The 27,305-nt window shown below is 40.3% G+C and overlaps 2 protein-coding genes across 2 annotated transcripts in view; one reads left to right on the top strand and one right to left on the bottom strand.

Annotated features, from left to right (window-relative positions):
* The window catches only part of scfd2 (sec1 family domain containing 2), a 99,601-nt gene extending 81,505 nt beyond the window's left edge, over window positions 1-18,096 (top strand). Inside the window, exons 6-9 of the mRNA XM_023271839.3 lie at window positions 2,900-3,045; window positions 8,859-8,993; window positions 12,997-13,116; window positions 17,759-18,096. Coding sequence (XP_023127607.2) covers window positions 2,900-3,045; window positions 8,859-8,993; window positions 12,997-13,116; window positions 17,759-17,851 — 494 coding nt within the window. The 3' untranslated portion in view covers window positions 17,852-18,096. The remainder of the gene's footprint in view (window positions 1-2,899; window positions 3,046-8,858; window positions 8,994-12,996; window positions 13,117-17,758) is intronic.
* An 894-nt stretch (window positions 18,097-18,990) lies between these two features.
* On the bottom strand, window positions 18,991-21,314 carry rasl11b (RAS-like, family 11, member B). Its single transcript, XM_023271855.3, has 4 exons — window positions 21,008-21,314; window positions 20,849-20,905; window positions 20,679-20,755; window positions 18,991-20,205 (listed from the first exon to the last, which is right to left on the bottom strand). The coding sequence occupies exons 1-4, from the start codon at window positions 21,120-21,122 to the stop codon at window positions 19,708-19,710; spliced, it is 747 nt and encodes a 248-aa protein (XP_023127623.1). The 5' UTR covers window positions 21,123-21,314; the 3' UTR covers window positions 18,991-19,707.
* Between the last annotated feature and the right edge of the window lie 5,991 nt (window positions 21,315-27,305).

Below are 27,305 nucleotides of genomic sequence, written 5' to 3'. Positions count from 1 at the left end.
GTTGTAGAAGTCTTGTATAGCCTTTTGAGTCGAGTCTAATTAGTCTGCAGTGCCTGGTGATTCAAGTTACCTTTAAATGAGAGCAGGGCAAACGCTATTATGTTTTTCAGAGTAATGGAGATGGCCTAGTTTCATAGCACATTGTATGGTTTGCAATATATTCCATGAATAAATGTACTGTACTATTATTGTTTTGGTCATTGAAAACAGCTGTAATCAATGTTTTGTACATTGTAATACAATGTATGAAATGACAATATCATAAAAACATGACGTAGTAAAGTAGCCACTCTAGTGATGACCCAACAAATAGTGATTATCTGAATCTGCATCTCCCCTAAACTGCTGAGATCCTTAGAATTTTAGCTCGATGTCTAAGTAAGCAGGCCCAAATGTAGAAACCTGACACAGTGGGAATGTTTAAGAGATTGAAAATCAGTGTTGTAGAAAATCAGGATGCACTGAAAGTAGGTTTGGAAAAATTCTGAACTTTGGAGACTGAGACAGCCCAGAGAGAGGGGTTTGGGATGTCGGTGGAGAGTGGGCATGCAAGCGGGGGAATCTTAAAGTGAAGAATGGCTAAAGATGAACTTGGTAGTTTGGCTGATGGCTGGTAAGCAGAGCAAGTAGGTTGGCACACGAGGGGGAATCTAGACACAAGAAAACACTGTTGGCATATGAAGAATCTCACAGAGAACCAAGTAAACTCAGAAGGTTGACCTAGGAGCTTTTAGCTTGCTGGGCAACAGAGGTTAAAAATATAACATGATAAAATCTTTCATTTCAGTCAGTATCAGTTATTAATAGGGATTTTTAAGTATCTACTTTTAATAAAGACAAGCAGAAATAATGAGTAATTTTGAATGTAACAACTTTAGATTATTTATATAAGTATACCACAGTGACTAACACACAAATAAATACAATCACACACAAAAAATAAGGATAAAGGACTGTTATCACATTGACAGACAATACATAAGGTATGCAGTTAAAACCTAGAGGTGCATGAATGGCTACAAGGTTAAGGTCCCAAGTGGGCTGGACCAGGTTTCACCACTGCAGACACTGGTTCATGGGTGTTTCTGGACTATGAATCCAATATGCACACTGGAAGCCACTGAGGAGAACAATAGAGATTAGCATGCTTTATTACCAAAGGATATGAAATAAACCAGAGAGGGAGCATTCTTTGGCTTTATTATTTGCTTTCATGGCAGCTTACATCTCATTCATTCAAGTGAAACTATTCAACCTTCTGCTGAACTGTTTTCTTATTGCTATTGAACATGAAATGTGTGTGGTCATTACATATCGCTTTTGTGTTTTCTTCCAGGTCTATGACAGAACAATCTCTCAAAAAAGGAGATGGAATAGTCAGGGTTGATACAAGTGCTGCAGGATTTTTGAGGACATGATGAGCAGGAGTGCTGTAGCTGCAGGTCACACAGGAGCAGGAGGATTAAGAACCGACACACAGAGGCAGATAAAGAAGGGGGAAGAACCAGCGACACTGGGAGCATGGCAAGAACTTTTACTCTGGTGGCCGTCATGTTATTTTTGGTTGTAGCAAGGAGCTTTTTTCAACAGAAAAACATACTCATCATGGACTACCTGCTTAGTTCCAAACAACAGACAGACACAGTTAGACGGAAACTAGCTGGAGAAAACTGGAGCGAAGGCCCAGATCAGTGAGGAGCAGGTAGACACCAAAAAAGAGCTTGAACTTGTAGGTGACCAGAAACACAACTTCATATGTATAGCAATGTTGCTAACTGATAGATTCACATAATAGCAAGCAGGTGTCTGTTTAAGTTCACCATATCAGCTTTTCTACTTTAATATACTCGTATGTCAGTGTTTTATTTACTGCCGGTAGTGAACAGTTATTTCAATTTCAAGCAAATTGAAAAATATATAAAAGTTGGCAGACCTGTTTCACAGCCATTGAGATGCTAAAGGTTTGCTGTGCATCACATGTCCTTGGTCTGGAACAGTGTTTAGTTGGATGACATAGCAAAGTACGATCCACATGAATGTAGGACCCAAGGTTTCCCAGCAGAGCATTACATTGTAACCAGAGCATAAGATACTTCACCTGTCACTGCTTGTAATGCTGTGAGCGATCAGTGTGTGAAAAGCACCAATTTATGCTTCAATATGTGCTTGTGCGTCATGAATGTGAATGTGGTGTGCTGATTCACTTCTCAGGTTTGGATTTTCTAAAGCACAGCTATCCTCCTTGTGAATAGAAGGCAGCCACATTCCTGGGCAGTGCCAGGGAAAAGTGCAGGTGCCAGTCGACCTACTTTGCAACAGCGCTGTAAACCGTCCTCCATCCTCCCTCCTTCCTTCACTGTCACCTCTCACATCCCCTCAGTTTACCTCTTTTTATTATGCCTTCCTGCCCAACTCTTTGCCTGCCACCACCTCTCTTCTTTTATCTTGTGCTCTGTCATTTCAGGTTTATTTCACAGCAAGTCTTTGCTTCCTTACGCAGTTCTTCAGAAAGGAGGGAACATTAACTTTTGATTAGACTGCAGTGCTTTCGACTCAAATAAAGGAGCTCTTGTCCTCTTGCTCCCATGCATTTACCTTGATAATTGGTTTCAGTGCACACCCTGCTGAGAAAATTACCCACAAAAAAGCAACATGCTACATCTTCTGGCCAATTGTTTTTGCAGATACAAACGTTTTCTTGCATGTTTAGCTTTCTTTAGCCTAGTTTTGAAGCAGCATGTGGTCAGATTTTTTTTAGGAAACTTCAAAACAGTTTCTTTCACAAATGCTAACAATTGCACACGGATTTTCTATTATGTCACACTATGGCTATATTTTGGTTTATAGCTGTCTTTTCATTTAGTAAGTGTACATGTTTATGTGTGTTTTGTTGTATTAGGTTGTGCCAACCCTGAGGAGCTGACCACAGAGCGAGCCCATTCTGCAGTAGAGAAGATGTTCGAAACCCTTGGAGGTTTGATCCACACCAGAGACAACCTCAAGCAGCTGCGCTCCGTCTACACTGCCAGTGACGGGGTTCACCAGGTGAGAGACACAAAACACACACACTTTTTGTTGCTTGGCTGGTTTGCTTTGCAGAGGACACTCACATATTAACTACGACCCACTAACACGGCCCCAGTAACATGACAGTGTTTTCCAGCAGACTTACAAACAAAAGAATATTTAATTTAAATTGTCTCATAAGGTGCTCACAACTTTTCACTTTGTTTTTAATTTTCTTCTACCGTGCGCTCCTGCTGTGGCAGTAACACAGGTACAGATTTAGCAGAGGCCCTCTGACCTTCGCTGCCTTTGTTCCTCTCCGGTTTACGTCACAGAAGCATACAGCACAGAGAGGGAGTTCACTCTAAGAGCCTCTTCACACTCGTCTGTGTCTTGCAGCTTATGTAACCGAGACAGACCTCTCTGTCTGGCTTTGTCCTCATGAAAAGCTCCAGCCTTTTGGCATACATAGTCAAGGGTAGCAGCTTCATCACTGCTGTCCTTCGCTGTGTTGAGGCAGGTTTCGCAGAAAATTATAGACCAGGACCATAAAGGTTAGTCCATGAAAGTTTCGATTTCATAATTTTTTCTCTTGGCCAAAAATATGGTCATAAATAAAAAGAAGCTGACAGCTGAGTGAAACATTCTTGGAACTAGAATGGAACTTCAGCAAAAGCTTTGCAATCTTTGTATCTTTCAGTTCTTTTTATATTCAGTTGAAAATCCAATATCTGAAATGAAAACGCAATTCAAAATTTCATTAATTTTTCATAAATGAAGCACAAAAAAACATATAACGGCTTGTTTTTCTTTCTCTGAATTTTATGCCAAGTCCAAAATAGAAGGTCAAACACAGGCCACAGACTGAGTTAAATTTTCTTTTAAATTCTATTCTAATTTTTATGTCTATTTGTGCTTTGTGATTGTGCACAGGACAATGAGAAATGGAGGGCAAGGTTCAGATGGGGAGGATGGTAAATCTGGGACATGCTAACTATTCTCACTAGCTAAATATCAGCGCCCACACTGTGACCTTTTTCAGCAAATTAATGAAAGTCTCACATGCCCCCAGAATGTGCCTTCATTTTTCAGCTCGAAATACTGTAGAGATTGTTCTGAACTGGCTGTTTTAGTATCTGTAACTTCAAATATAGCTTAGCTGCTGCTGTCCCCTTCCCCTTCAGGAAGAAAAGTCTCTCTGTGACTGACAGAACAGCCCTCAACAGTTGATAGCACAACAGCAGACACAGAAGACATTCTAGATATCCCCTTCTGACTTTCTCTCTGAGCGAGCATCTGACATGGAAAAAACATCTAAACTGTTATTTTTTAACTCCTCCACGTGGTGAATTTGTCAGACAAAGTTGCCATTATAAAATCTAGATTTTAGTGATGCAAAGGAGCAGATTGTGAAATTACACTGAAGTGAATTCTAATTAACACTTATTCTTAATGTAGTCTTAATAGCCTCTTTACAGTCACTATTAGGTGCTCATTCTATTGTCTGACAACAGGAACATTAAGATATATAACTGAGAACAGCTTTATTAGGAATTCAGTTGTATGAAAATTCAGTATATATGAGCACAGAGAGCAGGAGAGAAGCAAACACAGTTCAATCACAGCTGAGTTTACGTTTCACTGTAGCACAACAGATGGCATGAAAACACAGTAACCCACCTAGTCCTTTGTGTCTATATATATAAGCAAACAGTTAAAGCTAATGATGGCCTATTAACACTAAGAATTTTCTGATACTTGTGATAATAATGCCATCAAAAATTAAAGCAGTTCAGTTCAGTTCCTCAGATACTGGGAGTACATGAAGACTCCTGTGTTCACTCTTGCATCCGACAGTAGAATATTTGGTGACCTTTGATCACAGCTGAGATATTTTAAGGTTAGCAGAAGGGGCTCTAAAAAATTAAATAAACCTGCACTATGCAGCCACTCATTCTGATTATATCACCTGGAAGCAGCAGGCAACGAGAAGGTGGGATTATGCAAATTTTTAACTTGATGGTTATTGGTTCTTCAGTTTCGGTGTAGAAACTGAAGACAGTTCTGAGCAGCTTGTCAGGCTGGGAGTCTTCCTAGTTGATGGGAGGAAGCCAGAGGAACGACAGTTGTAAATGTTTTCATATTTTCACTGCTTTTATTTAATATATATATATTTGTAAGACATACAAAACATGATCAAAATGGAGTTTTACCATATCGGACCTTTATTTTTTGAACCAGTTCACGGAATAGAATCTGTTTTCATTACACCTATCTTGTATTCAAGAGAGTGTATTTCACTGATTTATTTATGGCTAGAAACCACAATAGATTTAGTATTTTGAGTGAACTAACCCTTTTTTTTTTTTTTTTAAATGGAAACACTTTTTGGTCTGGTGGTTTACGTGAAATGCACAGTACATATTCATTTCATTTTGAACTTGTTTTCTCTGCTTTGTGTTTTTCATTTTGTCTCCATGTTGTTTTGGAACATTAATTCGTTCATCTACCTCGATGCCAATAAAACCCGTGGGGGAACCTGATACTCGCATATAAGGGGGTGTGTGTCCATGCACACATTGGTGTGTGCAGAGGAATATTTAAGCAGTGGCATTATCATATGACTAATTCTAATATTGTTTTTATCATGTGGGTGTTTTGAGGCGGTGATTTAATGGGATTGCTTTTAGCTTTTTTGGAAATCAAATGAAAATGAATGGTGCGTGACTGTGAGCTAGAGTTGTTGTTTATGCCTGTGACACCGTTGTGTATGAGCGAATTATTTAGCTGGAGGTGAATCATTACTGTGTTTACTCCAAGGTTTGTTTGTGCAGAATGTCCCATGCAGCAAACTAATGCTTGGTGGAGGTATATATTAGTTTATGTAATTCCGACTGCAGGATTTCCACAAGTCTAATTTGGGTTCTGCTCCGGGACTAGAGGAGTGGGAGGCTGTGAGGAATCAGTGAAGAATGTTACATAGAAAGGATGCTTGTGGGCAGAAACGCCTGCAGGCATTAGCATGGACAACATCATGTGTGTAGGTGTGTGTGTTTGAAATGCTTGAATCAACTGATTGGTAGAGGTGTGCTCATCTGAAAGTGTTTCTTTGGCAACATCCAAATAGTCAGGTGCGGTCCTTTTGCAGCTCATATTTTGGCCTTGATGTGTCGCTAACTTTAGCCTCATGTAAAAAGATGAACATTTTCCATCGTTGCAGTACTGGAACATAATCAGCATGTTTATTTAGACTTGTGCTATTCAGAGTATTCAAATAAAGTTCTGCCAAGTCTTATCCAGATCTTTATTGTTCCCTGAGACAGCAAACTTGACTCCCAAGAAAAAAAACATCTGCCTTGCATTCTTGATCCGCGAGCTTAGAGGACTATAAATGGTACATTTTGTCCTGTGTAGCAGGGCGGAAAAAGTCTCTGTTACCATTAAATATTTTAGTTTTTGTCGTGGATCACATTGTAAGAATATTAGAAGGTATTAATGAGGCTTCAGTTGTGGTTCTGCGGTCCGGTTTGTTCAAGGAAGCACATGCATTTCATTGAAACTCCAACTTTTCTCTATCAAAGTGAGTGGGGAAAGAAGTGAATTGTAGTGTGTAAGAAAACGAGGCTGCTCAAGCCTATGGAAAAGTGGGCCAGGGGCCTGTTACGGAGCGGCAGGTTATGTCATATGTTGCTGTCAATGTGTTTGTGTTCAGAGAAACAAGATTTTTCATCAGCACATAAACACACTCTTGTCCTCAGATGGACATCGATGTGTTTACCAAAATTCGCAGTTAGTCAGCCAGTAGTTGTAGAGACATTTCACAACTACTTTCTGTTGCAAAATAATCCTGGCTGAGACTAATAACTAAGGCTGAAGTAAACAAAAAATTTAGTGACGAAAACTGTCAGAGAATTAGCAGCATCCCTAACATAAGATAAGATAAGATAGTCCTTTATTACTCCCCGTGTCAGGGGAAATTTCCAGTGTTACAGCAGCAAAAATCTTTCAGAGCAGCACTATAATATATAAAATATATGCAGGAATGAAGAATGAAAAATGAATAAATACAGTATTACTACACTGTAAGTGACATCAACATAAAGTGGCTTGTGGAATAAATGTAACTGTAAAACATGAAGAGATAGATCAAAATAGAATTAACTCTGCTATATAACTGTCCATACATGTAGGGATTTCTGCTGTTCTTGATTTCTTGCATCTAGAATGATATTACTTATGTTAGTATTACCTTTGATGATATTCACATATGTTTTAGTGATGTATTTTTAGATGGTAGGACCCAGGGTAGCAAGCACTAATGGGAATCCAGATAAATGAAGAGAAACAGAAAATGTTTAAATGGCAAGAAAACACCTTTGAGACTTAATAAACCACTTGAACCCAAGTTCAACCTTTAAAACCAATGTGGTTGGTTTTGTACACAGTGTAGATTGTTAGTTGTACTTATACACAATTTATTAATAGACTGCTTGATCATCAGTTGACTCATTCTTTCAGTTGTTTATTCTGTCTGTTGTAGTTTTGAAAGCGTCAGTGACCTGATTTTTTTGGATTATGATACATCCTTGTCCAAATGATTTTTTTCTCAAACAAACACATAATTTTTGCTTTGTGAATAATATACATCTACCACAGAGCAAATTACTACACTCGGTCTAATTTCTTCCACACCTGCACCTGCTTAAACTAAGCGAACTACAACTGTAGCTACTCTTCAATCAAGTGGTCTCAGGGAGAAAAAAATCTGCCATAGTGCACTGAGTACACCATACCTGCTGGTCTTATTAGCCTAAATTAATTCTAAGTAAAACTTAAAAAAAACTTTGGATTTGCAGCATATTATATCATTTTAACCTCATTATTATATACTGAAATGATATGAGCTGAGTCAGAACAGAGCAGAGCACCCATATTAATATGATTTCTGAGAATAGAACTATATTACCTTGTGATCCCAGCAAGAAAAACTAAGTTGGCCTGCCATTTTTAGATCATTTATCATGTTGGTTGGTGAGCTGTGATGTGAATATTACTGTTAACAAAGTTCACACTCAACTTTTTTGGCCATCTGTTTGATCAAAATGCAGCCACACCATTGACTTGTTTGACAGAATTTCAATTAGTTTGGAGCTGACTCAGAGTAAGCGTTAAATAAGTCAGACCTAGTCGGCTCCATTCGGTTTCCCAAACTTGTAAAAACATGGTGTTGTTCACGGGTAGTCTGGGATGTAACGCTGAAGTCCTTGTGGAAGTAACACCACCAATTGTCCGACCAATAGGAAGCGACCTAGAGACTGTGGCTAAAAACGATACATACAAGTTACCAACATTTTTTAACATTGCAATAATATTGCATTATCTTTTCTGGGGGTTATGATCACAACATAGTTGTGGTTTGCATTGTTCTGGCAGGGGTTCATTCTACATTTGATTTATCACCTTTATCAGCCACTCATTACTGAACAAAGTGCTATTTTTAGGCAAATCTAACAGTGCAGGATTCTTTTATCAGTGTTTAAGCTCTTCATCCCGTAGTGACTCAATAGGCAGCAGCCTGTTTGTTCGAACAGAGCTGCTTCTAACTCCACCGTCTCTCACACCCACAGCCGTTCACACAACCATGTAGAGGCTAAAAGCAGGCCACAGTATGGAAAACAAACAGCAGCAACAGTTCGTCAATCACCAGTTTGAACACACATAATCAGGTTGTTACAGCAGAATCTCACCCTTGACCCGTCTCTCTATATAAAAACAAAATTGTGTTGTAATCGCAGCTGTTTCTGTTGTTAGCTACCCGTCGCTTTCATGTGTTTCATTTTTATGTCTTGTAGGCCACATACCGTCCTTTTCTGCGGCAGATCCTGGAGGAAGTCTTCCACCCCGATCGACTTGAATGTCCCGACATCGAGCACATGTCTGGAGGCCTCACAGACCTGCTAAAGACCGGCTTCAGCATGTTCATGAAGGTTAGACGATGTTCATAAATAAATACTTGTGGGTTCAGTTCTGTCACATCTTGCAACTACCTGCTGTAGACAGAAGAAGTGCTATCTTCTACTGCTTCAATGTGACCTTATCTCACTTTGCTCAGTAAGCTTCCCATGTCTGAACATTCAGTATGGTATGTTTGCACTAGCAGGACAAATAATCAAAACCCTTAACCTTTCAGTCTGTATTTTCTACACTAAGGTCACTCTTATTTTTGTCTTCATGCCACCCAGTTAGAACACAGTCATGGCCAAGAGCATTTTCATGTCCACCAACCAGTTAACCTCCAGAAAGGACAAATTTCCATCCTAACAGCTGGTTTGGTTTGGTAAACCAGGGAAAGACACCCCTCTTAGAAACAATGTCTGTTTTCTTTGAAAGATCTGTGCTTTTAATATTAATATAACATGTACACAAGAAACATGCTTCAGTGAACAAATTTAGAGTGAAACTGAATCAAGTTTTGGTATGACTAGCACAGGTGTGCTTATCATTTTGTATCCGCCAAACACTTCTTTGTTTGCCCGTTTGTGCTATTGCTTTTCAATATAACTGGTCAAGGAGAGGCACTATTGGTCTGAAGAGAAAAGTTTTTATCCCAAAAAATACAGAAGAAATTTCCATTGACTTACCAACAAAAAACTTAAGTGCTCAATTAACATCTACATAATGGCAAAGACCTCTCTGCACCAAGCATGAAACCTTTATCGCCCATAGAAATATAGAATTGTATTATTTTATTATTGGTCCAGTACCTGGCAACTCTGGGTGACATAACATGAAATTGTGTACTCTGGATCAGGATCCATATCCTCAGATGTCCACCAATTTTGGTTGCAGATGAATGTTTTGTTGCAAAGGTAAGCCAGTGTATAAGAATAAGCCACAACTGCAGGAGTTTGGTGGCCAGTTGTCGAAAATCAGTAGGTGATGTTGAAAAGCAAAAGTATGCAATGCTTATATAATCAACCATAGATGATATCGTCTATGAAAATGTATTTTAATGCATATAAGATTATTCTAAATGTTAAATATATATGCTCCAAAAGTGTAAGATTAGTTATATGCCAAAAAAAAGTTGTGCAACTATGGAAAGTACAATCCGATCTAAACACGAAGATCATTATTTAAACTGAGTCTATAAAGCAGCAGTGACCTTAAGTTTTAATCTGGATGAGGTGCCTTCAAAAACAAGAATGCACCTCACAGTTAAAGCTACATCAGGTCACAGCTTCAAAGAGTCACATTTACTTTTAAGGCAAATCATAATCCTCAGAAGACACCAGCTCGCTGTGAGGTTCAGGGTCATGAGCATAGCAGGATCAGAATGCCATATCAAGCTCTAATACACAATCACTTCATAGGTTTATCAAGTAACTCCAATCTGATAATGCTTTCCCCAAAAAGTAATTTTCTACAAAATATCTGTTATATTCAGAGCGTCATCAGATTGGAACAAACTGTCCCACAAAATCAGCATTTCTAACATGAGGAAATAGATAAAAATATACCTTAGCTCTGCTATAGAACGCTATACTTGAAGGAGATCCTACTGTTCTTGCATCTAGAATTACAGTTTGTTGGTATTACCTTTAGTAGTTATTTAGGAGGAGATTGATATGTTTTAGTGATGTATTTTCAGATTGTGGAACTCAGGGTAGCAAATGGGATCCAGATGAACAAAGAGAAGCAGAAAGTATTTCAATGACAAGAAAATATATTTTATACCTTAAAAAAAAAAAAAAAAACCCTAATTCAACCTTTAAAACTCATGTTGTTGGATTTGTAGAGCATATAAACTGTTGGTTGTAATTATACACAATTAATACACAGACTGCTTGATCATTAGCTGACCCTTTCTTTCAGTTCTTCTTGTTTGGTGTTGTTTTGTTTCCCAAAGTTTTGAAAGCAGCAAGAGACCCAGTGACCTGATTTTTTGGATTATATTGCTTCCTTTTCCAAATGATTTTTTTTTTTTTTTCAAACAAACATGTAATTTTTGCTTTGTGAATAACCTACAGCTACCACAGAGCAAATCGCTATACTCGGTCTAATTTTGCCACATCTGCTCCTGCTTAAACTGATGATTACCCAGAGGGTGAAATTAGGCAGGTTGTGTAACTATGGCCTGGTTTTACACAAATTCAAAAACTTGGCCCACGAACCACTAACTCAGACAGACTGAACCTATAAACCTGAACCTGGAGTGTTCCACCGGAGCACAGTGCACACCCTTTATGCAATAAAACACTCCTATAAAACTTCTATTTTTAACCACAGAGCCTACTGTGAACTCTGCAGTTCATATAATTAAACACAGTGGAGGCTGCTGTCTGGATTATGACCAGCTGAAAGGCAACACAGTGTCGCTTCAAACCGCCATCTTAAACTGTCTGCACCCAAATAGTTTGTGTCATGTTTAGACTTTGTATTAACAGAGTCGCTGCCATATTGAAGATCTGGCTCCTATTTCTTCGAGTCAGTTCAGCTGTAGTTCTGTTGTAGAACCAACACCAGAAAAAGTCAGATGATACCTCGCATTGAGGGGGCACAATTTGGAATTTGATTCTACTAGCAAGACTAATGAATCTTTGGAGGTTTTTCAGTCGTGTGCAACTGGGAGGAGAACCAAGGGTAGAAGCAGAACCTACTGGGAGGGTCACATATCTCCTCAGACCTGGGGACTCCTTGGGGACCAGGATGCCCATAATGACTTGAACCAAACTCATATAAGCAGAAGAAAAGGGACATACTGAACCTCAGTCTAGCTTGAAAACAACTTTTGTTGTATTCTAATGTTCCTTTATCAGACAAACTTACATGTTCTACTGTAAAGATATAGATGTAATTTAGCTACAAACTGTTGAATTTGAGTCATTTTATGGTTATTTACTATTTTAATTAAATTTAAAGGTAAACATGTGATTTACATGAGAGTAGTGAACTGATGTAAAAGGAAAAGGCAAGATCAGTTAGGAATCACTGGTTTAATGGATGTATGATTTGAAGACAAAAGCAGGTCACTTCCAGCAGTTTGCTTTGTCAAATAATTTGCATCAAGGACAAAATGTATTGCTCCTATATATTCAGTGTTTTCTTCTCTTTATTCACACAGTCTGTAGCACATTTCAGCCCACAGCTCCTCCCTCCCTGTCCATCCCATGGCAGCACACATGGTTCACACAGCGTGTCTATAGAGCCAGCGAACACAGGTGGTGATCTACTCGCACATGGAGTTGTCTGTGATGTCTACAAGGGCAAGCAGATCTGTGTCAGGATCCAACGCATAACATGAGGAGAGTGCACTAGAAGAAGATTAGTTCACGCATTTTTCGAGGAAACACATGTTGAATCATCCTCGACATGCCTCTGTCCAGCCTGCTGCTGCTTCACGTGTACAGCCACTCTCTCTGTAGGTCCACCCCCTGCAGCTCTGATTGCTCCGTTAGCATTCAAAGGCTTGTTCTGACTGCTGCTCGCTGACCAATAGCAGGGAGCCATTATTCCCCGGCAGCCACTCACGCTCAGCAGAAACCCCAAACCTTACACTGCTGTTAAAAGACACCTTTAAATGGCAGTTAATAGTATTGTAGCAAAGATGTGAGACTGTGAGAGCTTCCTCACGCAGGTGATGTGGGATATTTGTTTGTGTTTGTGCATGTGTTGCATAAGTGTGTGGGTACACCTGCTTTCATGTCCACGTGTTAGCCATCATGACACCAGTGTGAGGAGGCTTCACCCCCTGAGCTTTGTTTACAGCGCCGGCGGCTGCTGAGTCCAGTGTTGTCAGTATTAGCAGGTGTCTAGCTGAGCAGTGACTCACAGAGAAGCACACATCATAACATGGAGAGGAAATGATATAAAGTGTTTCCTCACAAAATGGGTTTGTCTCACAGGCTGGTCTATATTAGGAACAGAATCAACAACTCTGAGGGCATAAAAATATCAGAGACAAATTATAGTGTCTCATCTTCACTCTAGGTAACTCGTCCACATCCCAGCGACAACCCTCTGCTGTTCCTCTTCCTGGTTGGTGGAGTCACACCTTCAGAGCTTCGTCTCATCAAAGAGATTGTGACCACACACAAGCCAGGGACACAGGTGAGTAGTCAAGAGTAAGTTACTGTCAGGTGACAAACAGGTGTGCTTTGTTACATAGTCATACACCACTATTCCATACTGTATTTTTGTGCACATTTTAAAGTGCAACTTTCAAAACTATTAATGGAAACAACTTTCTTTTAAATGTACCCAACTTTTGCGAAATAGAATGCTTTCACACCCACTTGAGGTAATTTTTGACTTAAAAAAAACTTCAATTTTGTCTAAGCAAACATTTAACTCACATGCCTGATCAGCTGTTTCTGTCTCTTTCAGTATCCCCATATAAACCGTGTAAAATGTTTGAACAGTGGATATAAAATGGAAGATATATGCAGCATATAGATATATATCCTCAGAAAAATATGAAAGACCAAGACTTTTATTCTGTAAAACCACTGTAACATTATTTACTTATAGACAAACATTAGCAATGCTTCCGTACTGCAAATTTTGAAGTATTGCATTAGAAAACATAAATGGAAAGAACTAAAAAATATTTTAAAATGTTCTCAAATTTCTAGAAAAACATTTTGTGTTTGCTTGAGGTGGGTTTCTTTAGACATTTTCCAAAGAGTTCAGATTCATCACTGGAGACTGACACTAATTTTCAGAATAACTAAAGTAGCAAACATTTAAGTCACAGTCTCTAGACAGCATGAAACATGTCCAATACCAGCTGATGAGAAAGAGTAACTACAACTTGTGCAACTGAAAACAATTACTGAAGACTTCTACCACATTTTTCTGTCATAGATGGACAATGTTTTGCCTGTTTCATTATCTTATTTGAGTTTTTTTTTTCAGCAGCTGGCAAACAACTGGTCTTCTTTCTGACATCTTCAACTCTTTAACAGCCCATATTTATATCCTTTCAAGGGACTAATGGCTTCATTCACTTTTTTGTCATTCTTTTTTTATTCCTCTGTCATAGAAAAGGTGTGGACATGACATTGTTTAATCAAATGGGAAAGGACTGATATGACATTCAAAGTTTAGAAAAACAAAGTTCAGTAAAATAATGTGCAACAGTCGAGAAAAGAGAGTCTAACTAAAGAAGTTCAATCTCAGGTTCATTACTTGTCAGTCATGATGTGAAGTTGGTGTGGAAGACAGATTGTCTGTTTCAGAAAGTTACACAGTAAACTGCTAAAATCTCAAAAATATAAAGTGGTACATGTTACTGCTGGATCTGTTGCACTGTAAACCAGTAGAGGAGCAACCTGGCAGGTTACTTGAGGGTGAATCGAGTAGTCTGAGCGACTACAACCACCGTCTGCAGTTTATCTTACAGACAGATCAAATACTAATGCTGTCTAATGAATATAATGCAGACACTGATTATGTGTAGATGAAGCTCAGTCTGTTTTGTCACTCTAACACAAGTAATCTACAAGCAGCTTTTCGCCAAAAATATTCATGCCCTCTTTCAAAATTCAAAGCTTTAAAGCTGTAAACTTCACTGAGAAGTTTAACCCAGTGAAGTCATCATCAATGTGACACTGAGCTGAACTGAATCATCTTTGTCACCCTGATAAATGAAATGTTCACAGAGAATGATTATTGGAGTGACTCATTTGACGCGTTTAGGTGAGCCTTGGAGAGCAGGTGTCTAAAGTGTCCCCTTCAGACAGATTTCAGATCGGTTCTGACAAAGAATGTGAGCGAACATAAGCACTGACCTACTTACACTGGGGGCTCAGATCAGGTGTAAAGGAGAGAGCATCATCTGACCTTTACATGTATTATTGCAGTAATTGCATACACGAGATGTTGTGTCTGCCTGCCTGTGTTTGGACGGTTTAAGTGCTAATTACACATGCAGTCCACACCGAGAGGCAAAACATGCAGATGAATGCGGTTCCTCTGGGTGAGAGGAGCGCGAGGAAGGCAAAGAGGGACGGCAGGCTGGGTAATGTGAGTTTGTGTTAATACAAGGCTTTGAGAAGGAGGCCAGAGGCAATGAAAGGCTTGGCAACGATCAAAGCCTTCCATCTGTAATCAGGAGAACTGAATAAAGACGAGCTTATATAATAACCTGCTGGCCCACACACATAGGCCTGAACGCACACACACTCTAACCCTAGAACATACATGTGCAACGTACAGTGTGCAAGCAAGCGAGTACGCATGATGCCTGGAGAGCAGACGTTCAAGAGAAGTGAAAACAAGCTGCAAAGTTTTGGTCTTGCACTTGGACAAAATTCCACAGAAACATACTCGCTCTGCCACTACAAACAGGCCTGTTGCCAATTTTAGGTGCTGACCGGGAGTTAAAGCAACACAGAGCTTCTCTGTTATACAACATAATAGGACTGTAGTTCTTATTCTGACTACAGCACTGCAGGAGTGTATACATCAAGCTCTGTAGTCTTGTGCGTCTGTCATTGATAAACTGATAATATTTTAGTTTTTAGGTCCGTATCTGCATCATAATACATATATATGACTGCATATGCAATACTCTGTACCGTTGAAATCTTTGGATCAAAGCATCAAAAGTATGAAATATAGAATTGTGTAGTAAAGGAAATATAAGTTTACCAAATCAAAACATGTTTCATATTTTAGATTCCTTAGAGTGATCAATATTTGCCTAATATTGCGCACTGTCTGCAATATCTTACCTAGCTTCATAAGAAAGCCTAGTCTGAAGGACCATCAGCCGTATTGTGCTGCTGAAATGCACAAAGAGAAACAACATCCCATCATTACTTTCACATGTAAAGGTCAGTCAGTCAAAAAAATTTCAAAAGCTTGGAAAGCTTCTTCAAGTTCGGTTGCAAAAACCCTTAAACGCTGTGAGGAAACTGCTTCTTCTGAGGACCGCTCCAGTAAGTTAGCTCCAGTTCATGCTTTTCACATCCCCATGTCTGCAATGGTCCACTTATGTAAATTTTGTTATTAGCCCAAGTCAACAAAGTACTGTGTGGACCTTACTGCAGATGTCTTTGTCCAACCCAAAAAACTGTGACAAAGTGAACTGTACGTACTGCAAGTACCCCAACTACTCATGAATTAAAAGGACAGAATGTCTTCACAGCAAATGCTCATAATGGGGAGAGCCTGTACCAGAGGATCCTCCATCATCCACGTCTTTACAATTCATCTTTACAAGAGTTGTAATTTAAGTACTGACTGCCCTACTTTGGAGGTGCTTTGATTTGCTCTCCACTGACAGTTCCTAAATTCTCCAGATATCCTGTGGTATGTCCGCCCAGTTTGACCCACACATCTCAGGAATAATCAGACTGACAGAGTGACACAATCTGTAACAAGCTGCTACATCATGTATGAAGTGAAAAGTCCCAGCCTGCCTTTTAAAAATGTCCATGTTAGCCCTGTGTGTAGCCCTGTGTAAGATAAGAGGGCAAACCTGATGTAATACGAATAGAGCCGGGTGTGTGTCCACTGTTTGCTATCAAAGTCTGCATTAGTTTGGGAATGGAGATGTGGAAACTACGATTTGGCCTTTGACTGTTCTGCAGAGAAGTTTGTTAAAGTTGGCAGCATCAGAAATAATCAATTGACGCACCTCAGATTAGAGCAGACATCCCAGAATCTAAGCAGATACATCTCAACACCAGCGGATAGGAGGGGAGTGTGTCAATCATGGATGAACTGCTGTAAAGAAACTACAACTCTAAGAAGGAAAAGAAACTCAAACAACAGACATTGCATCAGTGGGAATCCACACTTTTGTCTGATGAGTGCGAATTTTACATTTTTGTTGACACATTTGCTAGTTTATTTTTTTAACTAAATCATTTTATATGTGGTGTTTCATAGTTGTGATGTCTTCAGCTTTATTCTCCCTGTAGAAAATGGTAAAGCATTAATTCAAGAAACGATCCAAAGGGGCAGCTCAGTAGCTCAATTGGTTGAGTGGGTGACCCAGAAACTGGCTATAGTTCCCCATCTATTTGCTGCATGTCCTTCCCTCACTCTTCTCCCCACGTTTCCTGTCTCTCTCTCACCACTGTCCTCTACAATAAAGGCTAAAAAGGCCTAAAAAATAACGATAAAGAAAAAGAAAAGATCCAAAAATATTCCTGTATCTACACTGAAATTCTATCACTTGTTCATCCATCAGTTGCGTGGCTGGAGAGGAAAGCTTCTGTGCTGCTAGTTTGCTTCTTTACATAGAAAAACACCTGCACAGCTTGACTCCCAGGTGTTTCCAGCAAATTCTAAAGCCTCTTTCAGACACGCACCTTCTCATTTAAATGTGATGCCAATTTTACATGCTCTGTCTAGATAAACATCCCAGTTACTTTCACATGTTTGCTGAAAATACACGTGCCCTTTCAAAAGTTGTTCCAAACAGTCATACTTTCCCCTAAAACCTGTGACAATTATACAACTTCACACGTGATAACACTCCCACGGTTACATTCAAAATGAAAACTTTGGTTGCAGGGTGATTTTTGAGATCTTAAAAAAGTAAAAAAAGAAAACAAACAAGGCTCAAAACTAAACCAGAAGCAATTAAAATCAAATTGCAAAATAGGAGCTAAGGGACCCGATTATTTTGCCCCGTTGAATGCTTGCACATGACTCACTGACATTCGTGTCTGCTTCGTTTATTAGTTACACACAAGGTCCATTTTAACCTTAATGAATGTGTTGCGCTCTGCTCCAGGTGCTGGTTCTCTCCACCAGATTACTAAGACCGACAGATATCCCAGAGCTGCTGTTCAGCACCCAAAGACTGGCGCCCGATATCGGTGTCTGAGAAGGCTGTCACGTGGGAGACGCAGGCACGTGGACCAACACATGCGCCGCAAACATCTTGACAAATGGGTGGAAGAAATTAGATTGCATTGAAAGCTGCAAAGCGAAATAAGGTGCAGATGAAGCAACATTCCTGTCTTGTTTGTGTCAGTGTCAGTAACTAAAATCTGTCACTTTTCTGAGCACAAGGTGTCAAATTCCGACAGCTACAACTCGCATCAAATGTTAATAAAGGCTTTCCAGAGACCCACGTGTGATGTTGTGTTTTTGTGTTTGCATACATGAGACTCAGTTGCCAGTTGGCCAGGCCATGTTAAAATCGGGCCATATGTGTGAAGTCAAGGTGCGAACAGGAGACGGCATGCTGCTGCTGTGCTGGAGAGAATACACTCTCTCTGTTAGCTTTGACACCTCACACCGTCGGATGGTGACAATTGAGACAAGAATAATTAACAAATCATTTCACACTGTCTGCTAAGGCCAATTATTCGCTCACGCCTAGAACTCACCTACACCTTCCGGCCCATCCTATCCTGCTCTCTTTATTCCCTCCGACATGAATCACTTTGGCGAGAGCTCAGTGATTTCACCCACCTCCACACCTGCTACCACAAATAACACGAGTCTCACAACACACAGAGCCGCAATCCGGCACACCCTGTGTTTTGTGGCTGGAACACAATATTCAGCATTCACTAATTGGGTTGTGATTTGCAAATAAACAGATCTCTAATGTAATTACACGGGTTTTATTGGAAAATATCATTTTCTCCTCATCTTCAGTTCTCAAAGGAGTCCCTAATGAAACAAGGTCAGCTCTGAGAAAACTAACTTGAACTCTCCCACAGCGACTGTTGGCTCCGGTTTCCTCCACAGCTCAGTCATGCTCGTATTGTCTCGCTGCTATTCATCGTTATTCTGTTATCAAAGCCTTTTTTTTATAAGAACTGGTTTATTCATGGGTCAGGCTACCTTCTTCTGTGTGCGTCATCTCCTTCACAGTGATATTTATCAGAACCAAGGACGAGTGAAAGTTTTGAAAAGCTGCAGATACAAAAATACAGCACAAATATGACTAGTTCTTCTGCCGTGACTTCAGCTAAATCTGCAATGAACACAAAAACTGCAGAGACTTTTCAGTTCAAATTCATCATCATTTTATTGTGCACAAAAGGTGAAATGTATAACAAATAAATAACAACAGGCCCTTTGGAGTTTTCCTTTTTTTTTATAAAGTGCATCAGTGATAACTAACGCATGCTACATACTGCTGCCCCGCCCCTCCCCTCCCCTCGTCATGTTAAGGTTCTAAAAGCTGCAAAAAAATCAAAAATAAACTGCAGATACTGACAAAAAAAACTGAGCACACATGTGGCTGCACAGAGCTCTGGTTTTAAGTGGTTGGTATAATAATGGCAGCATTTAGCAGACTCTGAATAAAGAGCAGCCACAATGGGCAGCACAGCTAAAAATAAGCAGTCCTTCAACACTGCTGTTGCCAGGAGAGCTTTGATTGACAGTTTCTTTCTAAATGCAGAGTTTGTGGTTCAGACAGCCTCCCTCAGCTGCTTCTGTGCGTCCTCAGGTGTTGTTTTCTCCCCCTGAACAGAAGCTGAACCTCCTCGCTGCTTCTCTTCACACATTATCAGACAGGACAGACTCGTGCCCACCCAGAGGTCATCATCGTCTGCCCCCCTGCTTTACAGAAGCTCCCACTGTTCATCCCACACCTGCCGTCCTCAGGCAGGCTGCTACAGGACGCAACTGGAGAAATCCTCTCCCCGTCCTCTTTTCCACCCTCAATGCTTTCATTCTTTCTGTGGCCACTCTGGACCAGCTTCTTTTTCTTCCTCCTCTTCACACCGAGGTGACAGTCCTGACTTTGGCTGACAGCGCCTGCTTGAAGCGCCTCTTCAGGTCTTGCATGTTGGGAGACTTTGGCCTGGGGATGAGGGGGGAGCGCCTCTTCTCCGTGGCACCGCTGGCGGAGGTTTGGGTGGAGCTGGAGGCGGGTGGAGGCTGCTTGGCCAGCTGACAGCAGAGCCTGTGGAAGGCACCGTGCACCTGGTTGTAGTCCTCGCTGGCGGACACTTCGTAGAAGGAGCAGCCCAGAGTTCCTGCCAGCAAGGGGCCCTGCTGGGAGTCCACTCGCCTCAGGTGCAGCAGGTCGGCTTTGTTAGCCAGTAGGATCACCGGGGGCATGTTGGCGCCGCCGGTACGGACGACCAGCTGGTGCAGCTGATCGATCAAGTCGAAGCTGCGACGGTCTGTGACTGAATACACCAACACCACTGCATCAGCCCACTGAACGGAGCAGGTCACATGGTCAGGGACGCTGATACCGTTATCAGTCATCTGGGAAGGACAGAAAGAGGCAGAATGGTTACAAAAACTGAATCCAGAGCAGATTAAACCCTTCCTGACTGACTCTATGCTGATCTTTTTTGTCATGACTGGAATGCTGACTGAGGCAGACAGGAGCTATAGGATTTCTGCTGCAGAACAGAGAGGTGTGGGTGATTGAGGAGTGTGGATCTGTATGAGGGTATCATTTACCGTGGCCCCAGACATCCATTAGCCTAAATGGGAGATTAGACAGCCAGAATGAAGGGCTCTACTTCAGGGAGGGAAAATATATACACACACGTTTGGTTTTTGGAGCCGAGCCCAGTCGAGAGGATGATTTTAACAGTCAGACAGTGAATTAAACTATATTATCTTTGCATTGGACTGTCCTCTTTAACATATTTTTATGTGTCAGCTCCAATTCAGGCTTCTTGAACTACTAAAAACTACTTGCTGTATGAGAAGATGTGAAATAATCTCACCTCTGCGCCAGGAGTGTCCTGAACCTGGATGATCACTTGCTCTCCATCTACTTGGACTTCTCTGGAGTAAAGATTACCTGCACACACGGAGGAGGAAAAACAACCTTTAACACCATTTTATTAGAAAAGAAAGGCAGTTTCATTCACAAAATAATCGATTTTTAACTTACCAGCATTCCGCTCGTAGTCTCCAATGAAGCGTCTTGTTAGGAATCTCACCACGAGTGCTAGAAAAAGAAAAAAACAACAGAATATTAGGAAATTAAATCACACAATACTGAAGTAATTAAAAGTCAAATACGACGCATGAAATCTGATCATTTTCTTACCTGTTTTGCCCACTCCGCTGCCTCCTATAACAGCTATTTTAATGACCCGGTTGGGCACCGAGTATTCAGGTGTTGGATACTCCGCAATGGTGCTCATGTTCTGGATGAGGCGCATTTTTCTCTCCCAATAAAGTAGAATGACGGCAACAAAACCGAGACACAATCGTCCAAATCTTTCAGTCAGAGCAGTTTAAATTAATCCCGTATCGTCAAAGCGGCTCGGTGGCTGTAAATAATAAAAAATTAACCTCTTTCTTGGCTGGATGAGGAACGAGCAGCGCGCTGAGCCTGAATGTAGCAGCTGAGGAGCGCACCGAGGCTTTATAGCGAGGCAGCGACGCTCAGCTCTGATTGGCTGCTGCGGCTCCCCCCTCCCCACTCGTGCTCCCCCGCCCACACGTGGCTCTGCAAAGTTACACGGAGGAGAGAAGCTGCTGCTGCTGCTGCAACAGGTGGGACCTCCGGCTGGGAGTCGTCACAAAACAGCCTTTCTTTCTGGAGAAGTCCCGGTTACAGTGATTTCACTTGAATTTGTCATAGAGAGAAAAAACAGGAGCGGAGGAGAATTTAAATGCCGCGAGAATTCCGTGGTGGAACATCAGGGGATCCAAGATTAAAAAAAAAAAAAAAAAGTAAATTAATAAATACATTTTGAACTCGTTAATGTGTACAGCACGTGCATTTTCGATTAGATTGCTTCCAACGTTATTGTCATTGAACAGAGGACAACATGCAGTTCAGCATCGATCCAGATGTGTAAAAGAAGCAGTAAAATGCATCATATGCGGTATGAACGCACTAAGTATATAAATGTAAGAGCTGTAGACAACACATACACAGTTGTAATAGCATTAGGAGTGTAAACAGTATGGTGTGGATATGAGATGAGTTCACTTTATACACAGTAATTGTCACCCCCTCATAAGAAATTAAAGAAAGGCTTTTATTTTGTGAAACCATTGTAACATTACTAATAGACGAATGAAGAGTCATCTTTAGGAACATATTTTTATGCACATTTTTAAGTATTGTGTTAAAAAAAAAACGACAAAGTTCCTTCAAAGCATTTTGTGCTTCCTGAGGTGTTTTTTTTTTTTTTTTTTTACTTTTTCAAAAATAGTTAATTCATGGTTCATTTAACATTTAAATCACACTGATCATTTTTCTGCACTTCTTTCATCCATTTCTTGTCCATTTTTTCTTGTAGATGGATGATGGATGTTTGTTTTTCTTTAGGATTTTTTTAGCAAATGGCAAACAATCAGTTTTGGTTTTGGTTTTCAAACACGTGCATCTGTCCTCCAGTAAAAAAATGAAATATTCAGAAGACTTTTATATTGAAAACCACTTACAAATAGTCTAAACAGTGCCTCAGACAGGGTCAGGTCTTTTCTCTTAAGCCTGTTTTTTACTGTCGAAATGTGAATTTTGAGCTCTCACAACCACTAAATCTATTTTAGAAAACATATATATTCTGTTTTATTTTGAATGTCTCCTGGTGCCTTCGTTAGTGTTTTCCTTTACATAGATATAGAGGTTTCTGCCATAAATTGAGGCAGAGAAGCTTGAAATTGGTGCATAAAGATTTACCAGAATGCAAGAAATGAGGAGTTTGATGTCCGAATGTCCTGGTTTTGGACCCCTTAGTCCTACTACATAATGTGTCTTCTTGATATTCACAGGAAACCTACACCCATGCATGACAGTTTACCCTTAAATAAAAAACAAATAGGCTGCCTGTATGTTCAATTGCAGTCAATATTTTCCTTTAATACCCTGTAACTTTAAACTTTGCTCCTCTTATTTAGTGCTTGTGTTGCATGTTGTTTATGCCTCACATACTTTTAGTTATTGTGTCTTAGATGCACATGGATCCTGTTCAGCCTCTGGGTGTTGTGCTGCAGTTTTGTGTTGTGGCCTGTTGAGACATGCCTCTAAACCTGTGGCTGCTCCACACAGGGGGTTAATGGCTGCTGATGTTGCACTAATACACCCCCACACACACTCACACATACCTCACAAGAACTCATGCAGGCATGTCTGCTGTATGGCATTAACCCTCGTGTCGTCCTGCGCCTCAAATTGACCCATTTGAAAATGTGGAAAAACATATATTTTCACAGTGAAACTTCTGATGTCCACATTTTCAACATTTTGGGGGAATTTTTGAACATGTTTTGGTGGAAAAAAGAAATGTAAAAAAAAAAGTTTCTTTAAGAAAATACAGAAAAAAATCAACTAAAATCCAGTGAAATTTGCTAGGTTTTGGTAAATTTTTTTCTGAATGTTATTAAAGAAAATATTAGAAGTTTTACTAATATATATATATATATATATATATATATATATTTTTTTTTTTTTTTTTTTTTTTTTTTTTAAAAAGGATTTTTTTGGCAAGATTTTTACTCATTTTTTTGAAAATATTTACAAGAATTTTCTTGCCAAGTTTGGGGGATTTTTCTTTTTTTTTTATAAAACTTTTAAGGGAAACTTATTGGGAATTATTGGAATTTTCTTCCTGAAGGTTTTGCAAATTTTCTGAAATTTGGGGAATTCTTTTGCAGAATTTTTGCATTTTTTTCATACAAGGAAACAATATTTTTTGGTGCCCTTAAATGAAGACAACAGGAAGGTTAAACAGGCACCAGAGCAGTAAAAATCGTGTGTTTAGAAGATTGGTGCAACACAACAACACATTTGTTCGTAGTTTTCAGCAGCTGAAGGACTTCTCTCCGCTCTGCTTTGCCCCTATTATCTCTTTGTCCCACTTTCTTTTCCCTCCTCTGTCACATCCCCCACATGCCTCCCCCCCTCTCTGCCTCTCCCATCTTTCATTTGTGCTCATGTGCTCTGAGGTATTTTGGCATCCAGTCCTCCCGTGATTACGGTCTGGTATGTATTTTTGATAAGAGCCCTGATGACAGGCGGCTGCGCTGAAATATGAAATCGGTGGCCAGGATTCACAGGCAGTTTCTAGGTGTGCACATGAGCAAACACACAGCTGTCACCCCGACCACATCACAGGGAGCTCCGCCCCGGCAGTGTTTATCAGTACAGCCTGTTTTCTAGCTAATAATCTGTAAATGCTGTACATTCTTGCATTTAATGACATACAAACAAGAGTTTCTGTGAGTTTTTTCCACATTAACCTCAACCTGCTGCCTTTTTTAAGACAAGAGGTGTCACAGTTTTGTAATCTGAGGCCACACGGCAGCATAGTTGTAACACAGAAAGATGAAAGGCTTGTTGGTTGATGCATCCTCTAGCAGCCAGGCCAGAAGGCTAATTATGACATAATATAGGGAGAATGCTTGTGGGATTTTTTTTCCTGCTATCCTAGTGGAGAATAAGGATTCCCTCTTTTGATACACAAGAGACCCAGAAATGATTCACAGCAGCGGTCAAAGTGGCAGGTTGTCAACACGGTGACCTTCAATTGGGTTATGACAGATGTAACTTGTTTTATACCTGACAAGATATTTAGAATCCTGCATATGTAGAAAACAAATTCCTGCAGCTGGATAACCAAAAATAGTGATGGATGGATGGATAGATAGATAGATAGATAGATAGATAGATGGATAGATGGATGGATGGATGATGGATAGATAGATAGATGGATAGATGGATAGATAGATGGATGGATGGATGGATAGATAGATAGATGGATGGATGATGAATAGATGGATAGATAGATAGATGGATAGATACATGGATGGATGGATGGATAGATAGATAGATGGATGGATGATGAATAGATGGATAGATAGATAGATGGATAGATAGATAGATGGATGGATGATGAATAGATGGATAGATAGATAGATGGATAGATAGATGGATAGATGGATGGATAGATAGATAGATGGATGGATGATGAATAGATGGATAGATAGATAGATAGATAGATAGATGGATAGATGGATGGATGGATGGATGGATGGATGGACGGACGGACGGACGGACGGACGGACTTTTGTCACTAATTTTACGATTTTTTGAAATCTATTCACAGTATTAAACTTGAATTTAACAATGTCACCTACTGAATAAAAAGGAAAACAAAAGTGACATTAACACAGATTTGCAAATGTATTTTCACAGCTATGATGCTTTTGATGTTATTTTATGTTAAACATTTAAATTCATGGTCTATTTTTCTACTTTTGTTGATATTTTTGTGTTTTTTTTAAACAAGGAAAAAGTTGTCAAATGAAATGGAGGCATTTCGTACAATAAAAAGGTTATTTACAGTTGAGGCTGGTGGTGCCTTCACTTTCCCTGAGGCATAGTTGAAGGTGAATCAATGCCGGCAGAGCAGAACAAGGCCTGACTGAGGGATCAGAGTGTCAGTCACACAGAGGTGACAATAGATGGTTAGAGAGGGTAAAATGGGGGTAATCTTCTAGCAGGGGTGTGGGCAATTGTCAGGGAGAATTTGGAATATTCACCTCTAACAAAGGCATGTGGAGTTAATTGGGACTGGATGGGGGGTGCAGGGCAGGTAAGCTGTGGAGGAGAGGGAGAAGGACGAGGATGTCCTTCTTGACGTAGAAGTGAGGAATGATTTCCCGAGGTGACTTCACCTTTTACAGTAGAACTGAGAAGAGGCACACGGACGCCACTTGCCCTCAGGCCTGAACCCATAAAAGGGGCTCATTTGGGATATCAGAGAAATGTGGGGCAGTTTGGAGGCTTCCCTGAGGGGAAACCTTAAGAGCCACGGTCATCAGCATCAAGATGCTTATCATTCTCATTGCCTTTAATCCTTGTTTGCAAAGGTGATTATCAGGATGCAATTATTTTACACTGAGCCCAGCTCTTAGATTTTAGAATAGTGACTTTAAAGCTGCAAATGAAGCTTGTTTTCTTTTTAAAATTTAGACTCCACCAATCGCAATGTATGCCTGGGTGTTCACTTCTTCTATTTTCATGCAGGATTTCAATGCACAGCTTTGAATAGCAGACCCATTCACACAGCACTTGCTTACATGTACGAGACATTTGCATCTCCACTGACCACTGCACGTTGTATTGACCTGCCTGTACAAGCAGCCACCAGCTCACATAAAGGAGGAGAGGTTGTTTTTTTCTTATTGAAATGTCACCCTCTAACATGCTCATGCATTTCCATACCTCTGAATGGTGGCAGCCTTAAGGGGGATGGCAACGGTGGTTTTAGCAGGTTGGGTGAGCAATGGACGTGGATCTGAATGACAATAGTCCCCCACGACCATCACACACACACCTCCTCCCAGTCAAGGAATGCCAGCCCTACGCTTAAAGTTAACCATTTAGCCAGAGCCGACTTCTTAGAAGAAAAAAAAAACACCAAGGAAAATATCTAAATCTCGATTCTCCATCTCTCATTCATGCCGCCCCTGTTTGCATTCCACAGCTGATCTCTGGCGTAACATGGAGTAATTGGTTTCCACTCTTATTTCTGAGATTGACGTGCACGTGTCAGTCCCCAAACACTTCATGTATGTGTGTGTGTGTTAGCATTTATGGTAGCATGTATAAAGAGACAGAAAATAAGCACTAGGTGTTAGTGCAGTAATAACAGAGGGGGGGTTTTGTCTGGTTTGCATGTGACCGTAGACGTGTATTTAAGGTAAGACTTTAAACTCTAGGATTATCCTGTTTTCACTGATTGACAAGTTATTTCTTTTCTTCCTCTCACGTGAAAAACCTGTGAGGGGGAAAAGCAGCAAAATTGCACTTGAATTGTGCATATTTGGTATGTTAAGTGAGAGATTACTAGGAACTTTTTATTTGTTGTGGTAGAGGAAGAGTAGAGTAGTAGAGACTTCGTGATTCTCCTTCAGTATCTACATCAGGATCGATGAGGAGATGTGATGGAGAAAAATTAACCCAGACATCCTGCTTCTCCTCAGTTATTATTTCTGACGCAACATCCCCTGCACCTCTCCTCTCTGCCTACAGTAAATAATGGTGTCATCCAACCGCATTTGTAGATAAACAGAGATGAGCTCGAGAGCGGAGGTGGATATGGATCTTCATATATCTTTGACACAAACCAATTCGGCTTCTCTTTATGTGACTCATTATTGCTCATGGCAACAAACACACACATTTATTTAGAAACTGATTCTATGTAAAAATTCCTGGTTGTGGTGAAATGAAATCATCACTTGAGAGTATGACAGAAGCACACAGACTGACGAGGATGCTGTGCTCTGGACGGATCATGTTGGGACGCAGCGTTCACTGGCTGACATTTATGGCTAGTTGGGGGGCTTCTGTGGGTAATCCAGACTTTCCCCCAGGGACTTGT

This window comes from Amphiprion ocellaris, chromosome 2 (assembly GCF_022539595.1).
Source record: "Amphiprion ocellaris isolate individual 3 ecotype Okinawa chromosome 2, ASM2253959v1, whole genome shotgun sequence".
NCBI lineage: Eukaryota > Metazoa > Chordata > Actinopteri > Pomacentridae > Amphiprion > Amphiprion ocellaris.
Note: the sequence above shows the minus strand (reverse complement) of the source record. Positions and strands in the feature narration are given on the sequence as shown.